This window comes from Montipora capricornis, chromosome 1 (assembly GCF_036669925.1).
Source record: "Montipora capricornis isolate CH-2021 chromosome 1, ASM3666992v2, whole genome shotgun sequence".
In the NCBI taxonomy this organism is placed as follows: Eukaryota; Metazoa; Cnidaria; class Anthozoa; order Scleractinia; family Acroporidae; genus Montipora; species Montipora capricornis.
In genome coordinates this window covers 7,207,171-7,220,375 of record NC_090883.1, presented here as the reverse complement: position 1 = coordinate 7,220,375, position 13,205 = coordinate 7,207,171, and the positions used below count along the sequence as shown (strand labels likewise).

Here is a 13,205-nt window from a genome sequence, read left to right as displayed (position 1 = left end):
CAAAATCGATTTTGTTATCCTTTAAAAGTGCAAATCGCTCTCTCGACTTTTGAATAATAGTGTACAAGCGCGAAGGAATGTGAATCAGCGAAAATTGATTTATTCTGAATCAAGAAAAACTAAAAAAGCGAGCAATTTGCAAGCTTTGATGCACAGACACAAAGCGGCAAACGCGTTATGGTAAAGTGCTGGTACTGACTTTTATCTGCTGGACCTAAATCAGTACTTTTTCCTTTTTTTGTTGTCGCAGTATGATCGACTTCACGAATACCCCAGGCCACCTGCCATGGCTGTGTCGACACATCAGGCAACCAGGTGAGTAACAGTTGTAAACGTAAATGTAAACATGCTTAGTTGACCGCTCCCTACAAGGCTTTTCAGGATCAACCGGCTCAACGGGATCGGACCGAATGCATGTGAAGGCGCCCATGGCTGTCGCCATGCGATCCATGTGTGATATCGGAGCACCACAGACCCAGCCAGATGTAATTGACTGGGAGTCGATTTTGAGGAGGGAGGAAGACCGGAGTACCCGGAGAAAAACCCTCGGAGTCAGGTTGGGATCGACTGAAACTCGGCCCACAGTTTGAGTTGAACCTGGGTCATAGTGGTGGGAGGTACGGTTGGTGACCTCTGAACCATCCTGACTCCCCAGTTCAGTGTTACTGAATGTGTTTTAACATCATGCACAGTTGATGCAATCTCCCAAGCCCATAGCTAGCTCGTGCATTATATTCGAAACAGCTGAGATAGATACGGATGTCATTTCTGAGTAGAATGTGAGTACACTTGAATGCGAAACTCTGAAGTCAAACCTTCTCTTGACGGAGTTCGCGAACGAGCTTGGGTAACGTTTTCACTCAATAAAGCTAGTGTTTTCTCTGTTGTTGTGTATAGACGCTCTGAGCTGTTAAGCCAAACATGGGTGGATGGCCTTGAGCAGGAATCAGAGGAGGCCCAGACTGCAAATGGTAAGTGCATCCAACAATGAAAACTGTTCTGAGAAACAACGCTTTTTTCAGTTTAATGAACCTAGAGTCCGCGCCAATGTGTCAACATTTTAGACCCGCAACAACACAGATTTCCTTTCGATCAGCACACTGTCACTCCGATATCAAGAAACTCCTCCCCCTCTGAATGTCTCTGTTAAACGTCTGTCAAAAAATATTTTGCAACATTGGTTGGGGATTGAGGTTCACTTGGTCGGAAGGGAAAAAGGAGAGGACTGAGAAAGGAGAAAGACAAGTACATTGCACAAGTGTTTTGCAGTGAAAATGTCGAACACTTTGCCGTGGGTAATATCCTTTCCTTACCTGAGGCAAACCTCTTTTACTTTTTCTTAGATGTGCTATAAAAGTCGGCGAAACTGAGATATGTCCAGAAATGCAGGCAATGGCAAAAATGGCAGATTTTGCGAAATTTAACCGAGAGCCGGGGTGGCCACTCAGTCAATGTAGTTGATTTGGCAGAATTTCGCCAAATCCTCCATTTTCGCCATTACCTGCATTTATGGACATAAGTGGCGAAAATAGTAAACAACTAGCATGGGTCGCAAGTGTACAACTGAAATGAAGTCACAAATTGCTTTGCAAGGTAGTAAGGCAAAGGCAGTTGGTGATGTCATCTCAAGAATGAACCCATGCCTCTCGAGACCATGAACTTGATTATTTCACGTAACTCTTCGATGAAGATCGGTATGGAGGTTAACGGAAGAGAGTTGGAAAGCAAATCGTCATACAGAATCATTTGGTCATGCCTTCTGCTGAATATGCGCCTTAAAGGAGACCTGAAGGCCAAAATCAGCAATTTTGCCAATATTGTTTTTGGAAAGCCTAACATCAGTAAAGTTAAGTGTGTTGGGTTATTTCTTCTCGTTTTCTGTTTTTTGAGAGAAAATTACGTTCGAAGTTGGGCTTTTCCCGCTGTTTCTGTCTTTTCAGTGTGGGCTCAAAAACTAAATCAGCACCCTGTTGTGACGTATGAAATGGGGAACAGAGATTTCGTAATCAAGAGAAACAAGCGCTGCTGTGGATAATGTCTTCGTTTTGTTGCTGTTTCTTCGCGGACTCAATATTCACGACAAACATCAGTCAAAAACACTGCTTCTATATTGGGCGCTCTCGCTGTCTTCCCCACATCATACGTCATAAGCTGCAAAAATGACCGCTGACTCCTCCATTCTGAGCCGCAATGCTGATGGCCCAAAATCGGAAAATTTTAGGTGGAAAAACGACGGATATGCCACAAAGAAAATTGAAATCATTATTGTGCATGGTCTAAAGTGTAAATAAAAAATGCTTGTTTTTTTGCCCTCAGTTCCCCTTAAATTTTAGTTGAGACCAGTTTAGTCCAGTGCCTTACTCTTAGTTTGTCAAATACTCTGTTTTCGCTAATTATTGGTTTGTCAAAGATTCAGTGCATAGATTCTCCAATTAAGAGTTGGCTGGGATTATCTTGGAAGCGTCTCCGGCCTGTAACTAGGTCGGTGGGAATAGTCCATTGTTTTTTGTTGGTATCAGCGATTGTTTCAGCCCGCTCTTCATGATAGTTGATAGTTGCTCCTTTCATCTCCTGTGAGAAGTGAAAGAAACTAAACCCGTTTGGGAAAATCATCGCTGTCGACTTGTCCCACGTTTGATTCAAAAAGTGTAGTCGAGGAAATTTCACTTTACTTTTAAACAAGTTAAATTTGTACTTGTCTCTCTCTTAGAAATCCAGTCGAGATTCCGACGGAAATACATTTTGTTTTGTTTTCGTCCATTGAATCGAAGCGATCGTTATAAAACTAATTAATGGTACGAAAAAGATGTTACTGTGGAAAACTGTGGTAACTCATTGGAGCGTTAGTCAGTGCTAAGGAAGCATGCTCGTGTTCACATATCGTAACCCTTTTCCTCAAAGACGTTCGAGATATTCTTACATGAAAGGGTTAATTTACTGTTCGACTTTCCATTGCAGAGCCTGTGTTAAGCGGTAATTATGCCCACGCAGATTACTTATGGAGTCCAGTCTTTCCTTCAAGTTTGAGCATGCCTTGTGCCCGCAGTAGGCACTCGGCATGTGTGTGGGGTGGAGGAGTCTTCGTGTATGGAGGACGAGGAATCCGAGGAACATTGAAAGACTTTTGGAGATATGATTTAGGTAAGATGTGTGATCTGTGATGGCGGGAAAATCGCTGTCTTTGTTGCTTTAGTCCATTCATGACGGTTCTGCTTACTAGCGCCTTAGCGCTTTCTCATATCAATAGTTGAAAAATGACTTCAAACTCGAAACTGTGGCACGGTTTTCTAATATGAGTGAAAAGAGGTTTGTTTGATCAGAGAGCACTTTGGTATATTTCAGTTAGTTGAATATGATGTAGAACTTTTTTAAGCAAGTGCACTCAATTATTAATTAAAGTGAAATACAGAGAAATTATAAAAACTTCCAATCGCGTTCATGTTGGCTTTTTGGGAAAGTCGTTCAGGCTAGCTTGATTTCTGTTTACAATTGAAATTACGCGATACAAATCAGGCGACTTAAACTTGAGTGTAGCACGCGCCAAATATTAAACTGAAACAGTGCACACTCCCAAGTTTCAAATAAACTGACAAAAGTAATTTAAGAACGGCGTTCATCGCAATACTTGCATCTTTTCATGGCAGGCTCGAACACGTGGGATCACGTGACTGTAACAGGGAATCTAAAGCCACCCTCGCTTCAGGAACACACAGCTCTCACTTATAAGGTAATTCAAGAGAAAATAACAGGTCTCTTGGGTAACAGATGAGCGGGACCTGGGAAAATATATACAGAAAACAAAAGCCTAGTACGGGAAAGGGCATCCAAACTTACGGATCCTTCTTATTTCTTCAGTTCCTTGACATATCGAAATTGGTTTGGTGTTTTCCCTTTTGCTTTTGTGTTTAACAGGGTCATATGTATGTGTTTGGAGGAGAGTTCACGGCAACAAACGAGACTCCGTTGTGGACTTTCAAATTTCGTGAGTAACTCAGTGAAGTTATACAATTCTATGTAGCGTTTCCTGTCAACATATTTTAGACCGTCGCAGTTCTGAACGTTGCTCTACTGAGCAGTAAGGAAAGGAAGGGAAATTTTAGTCCGGGCTTGAGTGGGATTTAATCGCGTGACCTTGAAGCAACGATCCCGGCGACGGCAACGACACAAGACAATAATATCATTGGTTAAAAGAGGAAAGATAATCGTGCTGCACTTGTAGCACGCATTTTAGCTCATGTTGATGCGTGACCCTGTGTAACAATGACGTGAAACTACCAAATGTGTGGTTTAGATGACAACGTGAGCATGCAAATGCGAACCTTTTTCATCTTCTAATTTTAATTGTCAACCGCTCGCACCAGTTTATTTTTAGGATACTTCGCTAACATCGTACCACGTGGACGAGGTCGAAAAATTGCGAAAGACTTATGGTAGAGCAAAGTTATATTACGTTTTCAGGGACGTGGCTGTCGTAGATCTTTAAGTCCCTACAGGTGCTGTGCTCTACCTTTAGAACAATCAAGCTTATTGGGAGCTGACCAAGTTGTGAGTTCGTTATTAATTCGAAAAGGATATGGATGTGAAGAGACCATTTATGAAGACTACTGCTTAAGTAATGTTCATAACTCGTGCGATGGTCTGAAACATACTTCTTTTCACCATTCGAATACACCTTATTCCAACTGAAAATGGCTGCCATTTTAGTACTCTTTTGCAAATTTGCCCTTTTGGCCTGGCTTTCAAACGTAAAATTCAAAAGAATATTTAACCTTAAACAAGGTCAAAAAGGCCAATCTGCAATCAATCAAAAGAAAACTAAAATGGCTGCCATTTCGGAATAGGGTGGTACACACGGCTTTCATTATGATATAAAGTATCTTATTGCATTCATGTTCTAATGCATTTACTGGATCTATCCCTACAGGAGAAAGTGTGTGGAGAAAGCAGGCGGACAAATCTTGGGTAAATAACCTGCATTTAAATACGAATTTGTATTTGAGAATCCTAACTAAAATCAATCGATTCTTGTCTTCAAGACTACGAAAAATGCTGTGCAAGAAATTGCAACACCTGCTAGATCCTTTTTTAGCCAAGTAAGTTGCGGCTTTAAAAATGTCCTGATTTATTATTTTCAGGGCGTATTGTTAGCGAAAGGACCAACGAACTATAGTAAATAAGTCCTTTACTTCACACGTTCGGAACTTTTTTGTCTGTTGAAGACTGCTGGAGAAGAATGAAAGAAGTAAAATGTAGTTGTGGTGGTGTCGCGAAAGATCAATTTCGTTTCGTGTTTCTGGATTCAAGTGTATTTTATTTTTGTGAACTTGTTGTCTTGCGTTGTTAACAGCGCAGGGGAATATTAGCCTGGAGAAATTCAAACGTCCGTTTTAGCCTTCAGTAAGCTAAATATTAGGGGTCTAATGATGTCCTTATCTCGAGATATGACTTTTTTGAGCCATTGATGGAAACCGGAAGTGAACATTTGGCATGCCAGGACAGCAGTCTCTCCCAAATTTGTCAACTAATGGTCTGTAATTGCGAAACAAATAAAGCAATATAAATGTGCTACTGGCAAGACAGTTTAAAAAGGAAAACAGCTTACTTCTTGCTCTCCGTCGCTAAAAAACTTTTCGTGCTTAAGCTCCCTATTGAAAAGAACAATTAACGCCAACCACGGTACATATTGAGGCAAAGTTCATCTGGACGATATTTTGATATAACTCCTGGTTTCAAACTATTTCCACCCTAAAGGGAAATTTATTATTACGATGAAAGGGCTTCTTCTTATGTCACGACGTAAAGCGACATGTCTGGACCGAGATGTAAATTTGCCTGAGTGAAAAAGGAACAAGAAACTTCTTCAGTAAAGTAATAGACCATGCGCTTGAGGATTTGCCTGGCACTTATGCAAACCGTTTTGGAGACGATTGAAAGACTATTTATCCTCCCTTAATTTTAGTTCCTCAGCCTTTTATACACTTATGTTTGTTAGGTCCTTGTGCTAAATCATTTTCCGGCATATAATTGCTCGTCATTACTTAGTTTGCCTGTTGTCTCCGTAGGGTCCACGCACTCGTCGCTCTCACACAGCGGTTGTTTATGAAGCTTCCATGTACGTGTTTGGTGGCTATATCGACATGAGAGGTGCAAGCGATGAACTCTGGCAATACGAATTTGGTAAGCACCAAAGTCCTAATAATTTCACCGGGCTAACACCTGCTTGTAACTTGTGTTCGAGGTACAATACATAAGGCCTGACTGTAGAGGAGTTCTTATCTCGGCGATAGCAAAGCGTCTGATCTCCCTCAGTCCGCATCAATGTTGAAAATACACTTGCGATGAAGGGCTGCAAATGTGCGTATGGTCGTTTTCAAAACTCTTTCACGTCTTCTGACCTTACATGTTATTTGTTTTTGGCTCCCACCAAGTTACACTAAGTTCTCTTTTCCACCAGCCTGCACTTGGCGTTTGCGGAACAATGCGTTTTCTAACTCGCTGATTTCATCGACGTTTTACCACTAACTTTGTTGCCGTAAGATAACGGGAAACGCGCAATAACGCATTGTGTGAAAATTATGCTATTTCAAACGAAAAGCGCATTGAGAATCGTTGAGGTATAAGTTAAATATCCAGCTGCTATTGTTGTTGTTTGGGTTTTTTGTGGTCTAGCTGTAAGCACTGCTTACAGTCGGAGAGGGGAAAACAAGCGGAGGTATTTTCAGGATCGGATGAAACAACTGAACTCCTATTTACAATACCTGAGGTGTCTTTCGCTATCCTGGTGCCAGAGGTTTTTCGCGAGCCGCGACAGAGCCACGAAGCAGCGAGAAGAGAAAAACCTCTTTCTCCTTCTCTCCGCTTCGCGAATCGTCTTCTGGCCGGAAAGTTGTACCTGCCTTGATTGACCGCTCCTGGGTTGTCGAGGATGCCCCGACGTATAACCTTTTGTTTCTACTTGTTGAGTCAGCAAAGGGAAAGTTCTCATTAAGGTTTTTTTGTTCAGACACTTCAAAATGGACGAGAATCAAGTGGAAAGGCGAAGGACCAAGCCCGCGCTACAGTCACTCAGCGGCTGTTGGTGCCGGCGGTATGTGGCTGTATGGAGGCTTGGAAGGTCTCCAGGCCAGGAACGATCTATGGAGATGGAGCTTTGGTAAGAGGCGCTTTATGTGCCTTATTTTTGTAGTCAAGAAATTGCAACAAGTATAACCAGCAATTAGCGCTGCGTTAATGCCATAAAATTTCCCCAAAATCTAGTGTAGCAATCAATTGAGTTTGTCAAAATGACTGAAGCGGCATTTGTTTCAAAAGTTATCGTTAACATAGACCGAATACATAAATGGCGGCCAAAAAATTGTTCTTTTGTTTATGTGCTAATTAGACTAACTAACCTCGTTTGCGTGGACAAGATACAAAAGAAATGTTGCTTGAGAGCGAGGCTAGTTAGTCTAATTAGCACATAAACAAAAGAATACATTTTTGGCCGCTGTTTATGCATTCGGTCTATTTTAAACCTGGCATTTTGTGTTGGAATTTTTAAATATAATGAAGACTGCAATTTTTTGCAAATTGTGTTTTCGTCGTGTGGTAATGACAAAAGTTTAAAATTTATGAAGCCTTTTTGGTTCTACTGATGAAGTATCTATGCTATGGATGCACTTGTCAGGTTATTCTAAAGATGAAACTCTCCTTTTTCTATAGCATGAAAGTTGTTTATTGTGAAGGTCTTGGCCATTTGCAATTGAAATATCTTGTTTAATTAAATGGTATGAGTGGTAGTTATAGTTTGTAAATTATCAATCGCTTATAGAAGCCGTAAAGTGCTAAAATTATGCCCTCCAGACAAACTTCTCTTTAGCTTACAGGATTTGGTCTACTTTCTTAGTTTCAAAAATCGATGTCAATATTTGAGTAGAATCAACTATTGGAGGGTAATGTGAAGTGTTATTTTCTACCCATGTAAACCATGTGAGCGTTGGCCCTACTAATGGAATTGGATCCACACAAGGACAGAGAAAAACTCTGACCAGGGTGGGAATTGAACCCACGACCTTTGGGTTATTTTTAAGTATCTGATGTGGTGAGTGCACTGACAAAGAATAACAGTTCTCGAATATGTGTCGTGTGATAGATTTGCTTGTGTAATATGTGTAATTTTCATTTTCTTTTTTTTCATCAAGTTTCCTACTCTTGGTCAAAAATAAAGAGTCGTGGCGGTCCTCCTGCCATGTTTGGTCATTCAGCAATTAAGGTAAAGCCTTTTTTCTATGTTGGCGGAGCTTCAGTTGATGGTGTTACTCTTCCCCTTTAGTTGCTCCCGGCTTAAAACGCGGCGTTTAGCGAGAGAAGGGGATATGGATTATTATTGTACGCCATACAAGTTAATAGTGCTCTCCGCCCATTCTGATAGGCTACTAGCTCGAATGGCAAGTACTATCAGGGAGGCGTCTTGGTCCACTGGTTAAGGTGTTGGGTTTGCATGCGGTTTCAAATCCCGTTCTATCCTCTGGTTTGGATTTGTTTTCCGGTTGTCGCGGTTCAACTTCACCAGCTTTGTAAATAGCCAACTGGTTGACTCCTGTCAGTTGGGGTTAATTCTTAATCATGTTTCTGTTAAGTTTGAATCGTTTCTTTCAGATTATTAGAAGTGGGGTGCCTGTGAATAAGCTTGATAGCTCAGCGCACTCCACTGTAAACAGAGCATTTACGTTAACATTTTCTCACTATAACCATCGCAGTCAATGTTTCCTCTGTGTGTCATCTGATCAAAAGGAACAACTTTACTTTAAGTCAATGACAACAAAAACAGACTTGCTGATGAACCAATAAGGAAGGAGCACCCGCGATCATGCTTTTGTTGAGTGTAAATTGTTATAGCTGTTCAGTGCTTTTCATTGGTTGCGTAAATGGCACGAAATTTTCAGATACCGATCCTAACGATTTGGAATGCAGAACCAAAAGAACTGTTGCCAGAAACGGTTTTGGTGCTCAACTGAAAAGATCTCATGCAAACGTGTTTTCTTTCCGTCTATAGCTAGGAGAAGGCATGCTAATATTTGGAGGGGAAACAACCGATGGCACTTTACAAAACTCGATGTGGCGCTTTGATATGGGTGAGCAGTTTTACCAAAAAAAAATCGCGAAACATGATTAGCATTTTTATGACAGAAGAAGGGAATGAGAAAGTTGTCTGTGTAAGATTCGTACAAACAGGTCAACTATACTGAAACACTGGCGAAGATCCGAGACGACCGGTATGACTGAAGGAATTACTATCGCATGATTTGGGTAGTGATTTAAAAGAACCCCTACTTTCTTGAACCAATGTGAGCACGTAGTGCGAAAGGAATCAAACTTCTCACACTCGCGATTGTTTCCTGGTTTTTTTATACATGCCACGTTTGCCGGGATTTACGCCGTTAATACCTTCTTATTTCAGGGAATCGTACCTGGAGCGCTGTTCGCCCGCGTGGTGGAATATCCCCGCCTGTCCGCAGCTGTTTCTCTGCGGAAGTGGTCCCTTCCTCAGTTTTTCTTGTATTCAGTCGACCCTCCACCTCGCTCTCCGCCCCGCCCTGTACCCCAATGCCAACGAGCTTTATGCGTAATGAGAAACTGGACAGCAGGCCATGCACCCGTGGGGACCCTACAGGGGATTCGTGGCATGATCCTGTCACCAACCTGGACAGGTCTTCTATTATCAGCGGGTCTGATAATAAACGCGATAAGAGTCGTCCGGTTTCCATGGCAAGCACCGATGTTTACGAGAATACTCGTGAGGTTTACGAGAACTCACGAGGAATGACCTTGTCGGATGATTCTTTAAACGTAACACAGGGAACTAAGACTAAGCTTCACTTAAACACTGCTTCAGGTAATAGGTCACAGACCCTTCCGTCTCAGGGTGTTTCCACGGCAAAAAATGTCCGAGTACAAAGTCATGAACTTTTGAGTGTGGACTCTAGTGTGAGCGCGGATTTGAGAAAGTCTGTGACTCATCTTATTGCCTGTTTATTGGTGGTTGGAGGCAAGACACGTAATCAAACTGAGATGGGAAGGACACTTGACATTTGGCGATGCGATATCGATCCAGGTAAAAGCGTCTTCAAAAAAAACTAAAGAGATTTTCCTTTAAGTGGTACTATGACCGAAAGGTAAATTCTTAGATTTTTCTTTGGATTTCAAACTATGTTAACCAAATTAAACATTAAAGCCTTGATTTAAAAAGACACCTGTTCATTATTTTAACTGGAATTTTCCTATTTAATGGCCCGCCATTCAGACTAACTTTGAAATCTTGAGAGAGCTGGATCAAGGAGAAAATGACTTTAAAGGCTCATTAGTTTAAGGGTGCAGTGGGCTTGTACGCGACTGAATTAATATGCAGCACGGGAGATTCGTTCTTCCAGACTTTAAAACTGGTATTTTGCATATATAAGAAGCTTCATTCACACGCTGAAATTTTAACCTCGTGAATAAATGACGTCACTAACCCTCTGAGGTTTGAACGTGAGTGATGGCGGACCGTGAAATCCAAAACTTACTTTCAGAGTAAACGGCCTTTGTATAAAAATCAAATCTCAAAATTTTGCCAGTCAGGTGTTAAGCAACTGCCACTTTCAAAATCTGAAGCAAAAAGAAAGTGACTTTTTGATCATTTTAGCACAGGAAACATCCGGAAGATGGAGTTTTGTTTACTTCACGACTAAAATGAAAGAGAGCGCTGGAAGATATCGCTTAGCCGCTTTCGCTTTAGCTACTTAGGATTCAGTAATTTCTCGCATATTCATTCAATCCAATAACCAGAACTTGGTTGAACATTACAGCAAAGCAAAAGGCAAATGGTCACCACGTTTACAACTATAGAGATTTGTTTTTCAAGTAAGGTTGTGAAGTCGCGTCCAATCTGTATGTGATACAGAAATGGGTTTATCAACTGGGTTGATATGGTAAATTGACCACCGTAAAAAATTCCTCTGTAGTGGCCAATTTACCATTATCAACTCAGTTGATAAATCCATTTCTGTGTTTCACTTCCCCACCGACGCAGCAACACAGTTTCTTTAGAAACTAAAGCCTTTTATTCAATCTGTTTGTGGTTTACGTAACATTGAAATACTCCCACATCTTTGGTCCTTTTATACAAAGACCATTATTAACAAGTGTATACTTTGCTTCTTTTATAGTCAAGAAGAAACCCACAGAGCCAATGGAAAAAATGATAACTGTGACACATAACCCAGCAGAAGCATCCAGCAACCTTCCCTACAGTCACTTGGAGCATTCATGTTCTTCCGCTGACCCAGATGATCTGGAGACTCGATCAGTTGGAAGTGATTTGGTATTGGCCGACATGTCGGATAGCGACTTATTACTCGACGATTTGGACGGTTACGGGATTACTTCACGAAACTTTCCAAAAGTATCTATTTAAACTTCGTACCCAAACAACACCTTCTCAATCGTTGTGACATCCACACAAATTTGTGCTTGCTTTGGCAAGGAAGGGTTTGTTTTGTTTGAGTGCGCAACAACTGCGCTACTTAAGTTTGGTGGTGTTGAAGGCGGTCATAGTGAACTTAATGTAGGAATGTTGAAACCGTCGTTATGTTTTGTGTTGACGATCAAGCAGTGAAGAGGTATGAGTTTAGAAGAGTTTTTCGTTGCATGCAATTCCGGGTAGTTCACAGGTCAACGCGATTTGATTTACCAGGTATAGCAGGAATACGTGGAGAAACACCGTGTGAGGGTTTTTTCGCTGCTTAATTCCTAAATTAAAAAAAAAAAAGCGATGCAAATTATGACTGGATTGTCATATGGCAACCCAGTAATAAGATTAATTTTCTTATTGAAATGTAGCTCGCAAATAGCTTTTCACTCGAAAAAACGTATTTCTTATGAAGGCGTCTTCACAGTCAACAATGAGTGGAAGTGTTTTGTCGGGATAATTGTGTAAAAGCTAGAGTTTTAAAAATGTGGCGCAATCGTTGTTTTCGTCGTCGCTTTCAGTGTTTCTGTGCAGGCCCTAAATTGGAGGCCTTAATGAAGGCGTAGTGGCCTTTTAACGAAAAATCGGGTTTACAGTGTTTTTACACTTCTTTATGTACACGAGTGGTAGATACATAGACCCGTTATCATCATGCAGTTACCGGTGCTACTTCTATTAACAGCTCTTTTCAAAAGACGGGCTTGCGGTGGCAAGAAAACGGCTGCACTTTATACAGCACGAGCGCAGGAAAACATTTGAGGATTGATACCAGAGAGAGAGAGAGAGAGAGCGAGCGTTTTGACGTGTTCTAAATTAAAGGAACAGACGGGGATCGTCCCAAATTTTTTCTATTCTGTTTCAAAAAAACGATCATAGCCTTCTGTGTACATATTCTGGAATGGAACTTACACGACAAAATTGTTCCTGCCCGTTACAAATTTCGCAGGTTTACGAAACGAGTTCCGGTATTAGGACGTCGTTATTCAGTTCTCCTTGTACGTGAAATTTTATCCCGTCGTTTGAGTTGGCAAAAACGTTTCATGCGAGCTGGAGTTTTCTCGCTTCTCAATCTTAACGTTATATTGTTAAGTCAAAAGCTTATGACCTTGAAGCGTTTAACTCTGGTTAAGAGCTGGGGTTTTTGAGTTTAAAAATTCCCTTGTTTGGATGTAACATACCTTGTGCATTTTTCCGGGCGTGCAGCCTCGATCTTATTTTTGTCCATATTTGGGCATAAAACTGGTCTCCTAAAATCCCCAGCTTTGTTCCAAGAAAAATAGTTGCAAGTTACACGCTTCATTCAAGGTCATGTGCTTCTGGTTAAGTACATGTATATTAAACGCATTCATGAAATTATCACAGTGTAAAGACGCATTATAATATAACAGGAGCCATAATATAAGATACGCAAAATATATACAATTGTCAGAAAAATGTCCTCAGATAAACTAAATGAGGTAATAAATAGCATTAACTTTTATTATATTATCTCTGGTTAAGTTTGTTTCGTGAGCTGTCCAGCGCAAGGTAATACCCCCCTCCCCCTCCTGTGTAATGCTCCGCATGGCTTTCCCTAAATCTCTTCTTTTAATTGTGCCATTGCTCGGTAAAACAGAATTTGGGTACTCCGATGCGAAAGATCTTGTATTTTTACAGTTTCCATTGGATCTTTTTGGGGTCGCTTGTTTCCCGACTGTTTGTCAAACTGGTTTAGCCG

At 41.1% G+C, this 13,205-nt stretch overlaps 1 protein-coding gene across 1 annotated transcript in view; it reads left to right on the top strand.

The window, feature by feature from the left end:
• The window catches only part of LOC138045576 (uncharacterized), a 43,072-nt gene extending 30,101 nt beyond the window's left edge, over window positions 1-12,971 (top strand). Inside the window, exons 10-21 of the mRNA XM_068892159.1 lie at window positions 251-315; window positions 898-971; window positions 2,959-3,141; window positions 3,645-3,727; window positions 3,913-3,982; window positions 4,925-4,962; window positions 6,063-6,177; window positions 7,004-7,153; window positions 8,181-8,251; window positions 9,035-9,113; window positions 9,440-10,093; window positions 11,187-12,971. Of these exons, the coding sequence (XP_068748260.1) occupies window positions 251-315; window positions 898-971; window positions 2,959-3,141; window positions 3,645-3,727; window positions 3,913-3,982; window positions 4,925-4,962; window positions 6,063-6,177; window positions 7,004-7,153; window positions 8,181-8,251; window positions 9,035-9,113; window positions 9,440-10,093; window positions 11,187-11,434 (1,830 nt within the window). The 3' untranslated portion in view covers window positions 11,435-12,971. The remainder of the gene's footprint in view (window positions 1-250; window positions 316-897; window positions 972-2,958; window positions 3,142-3,644; window positions 3,728-3,912; window positions 3,983-4,924; window positions 4,963-6,062; window positions 6,178-7,003; window positions 7,154-8,180; window positions 8,252-9,034; window positions 9,114-9,439; window positions 10,094-11,186) is intronic.
• The last annotated feature ends 234 nt before the right edge of the window (window positions 12,972-13,205 follow it).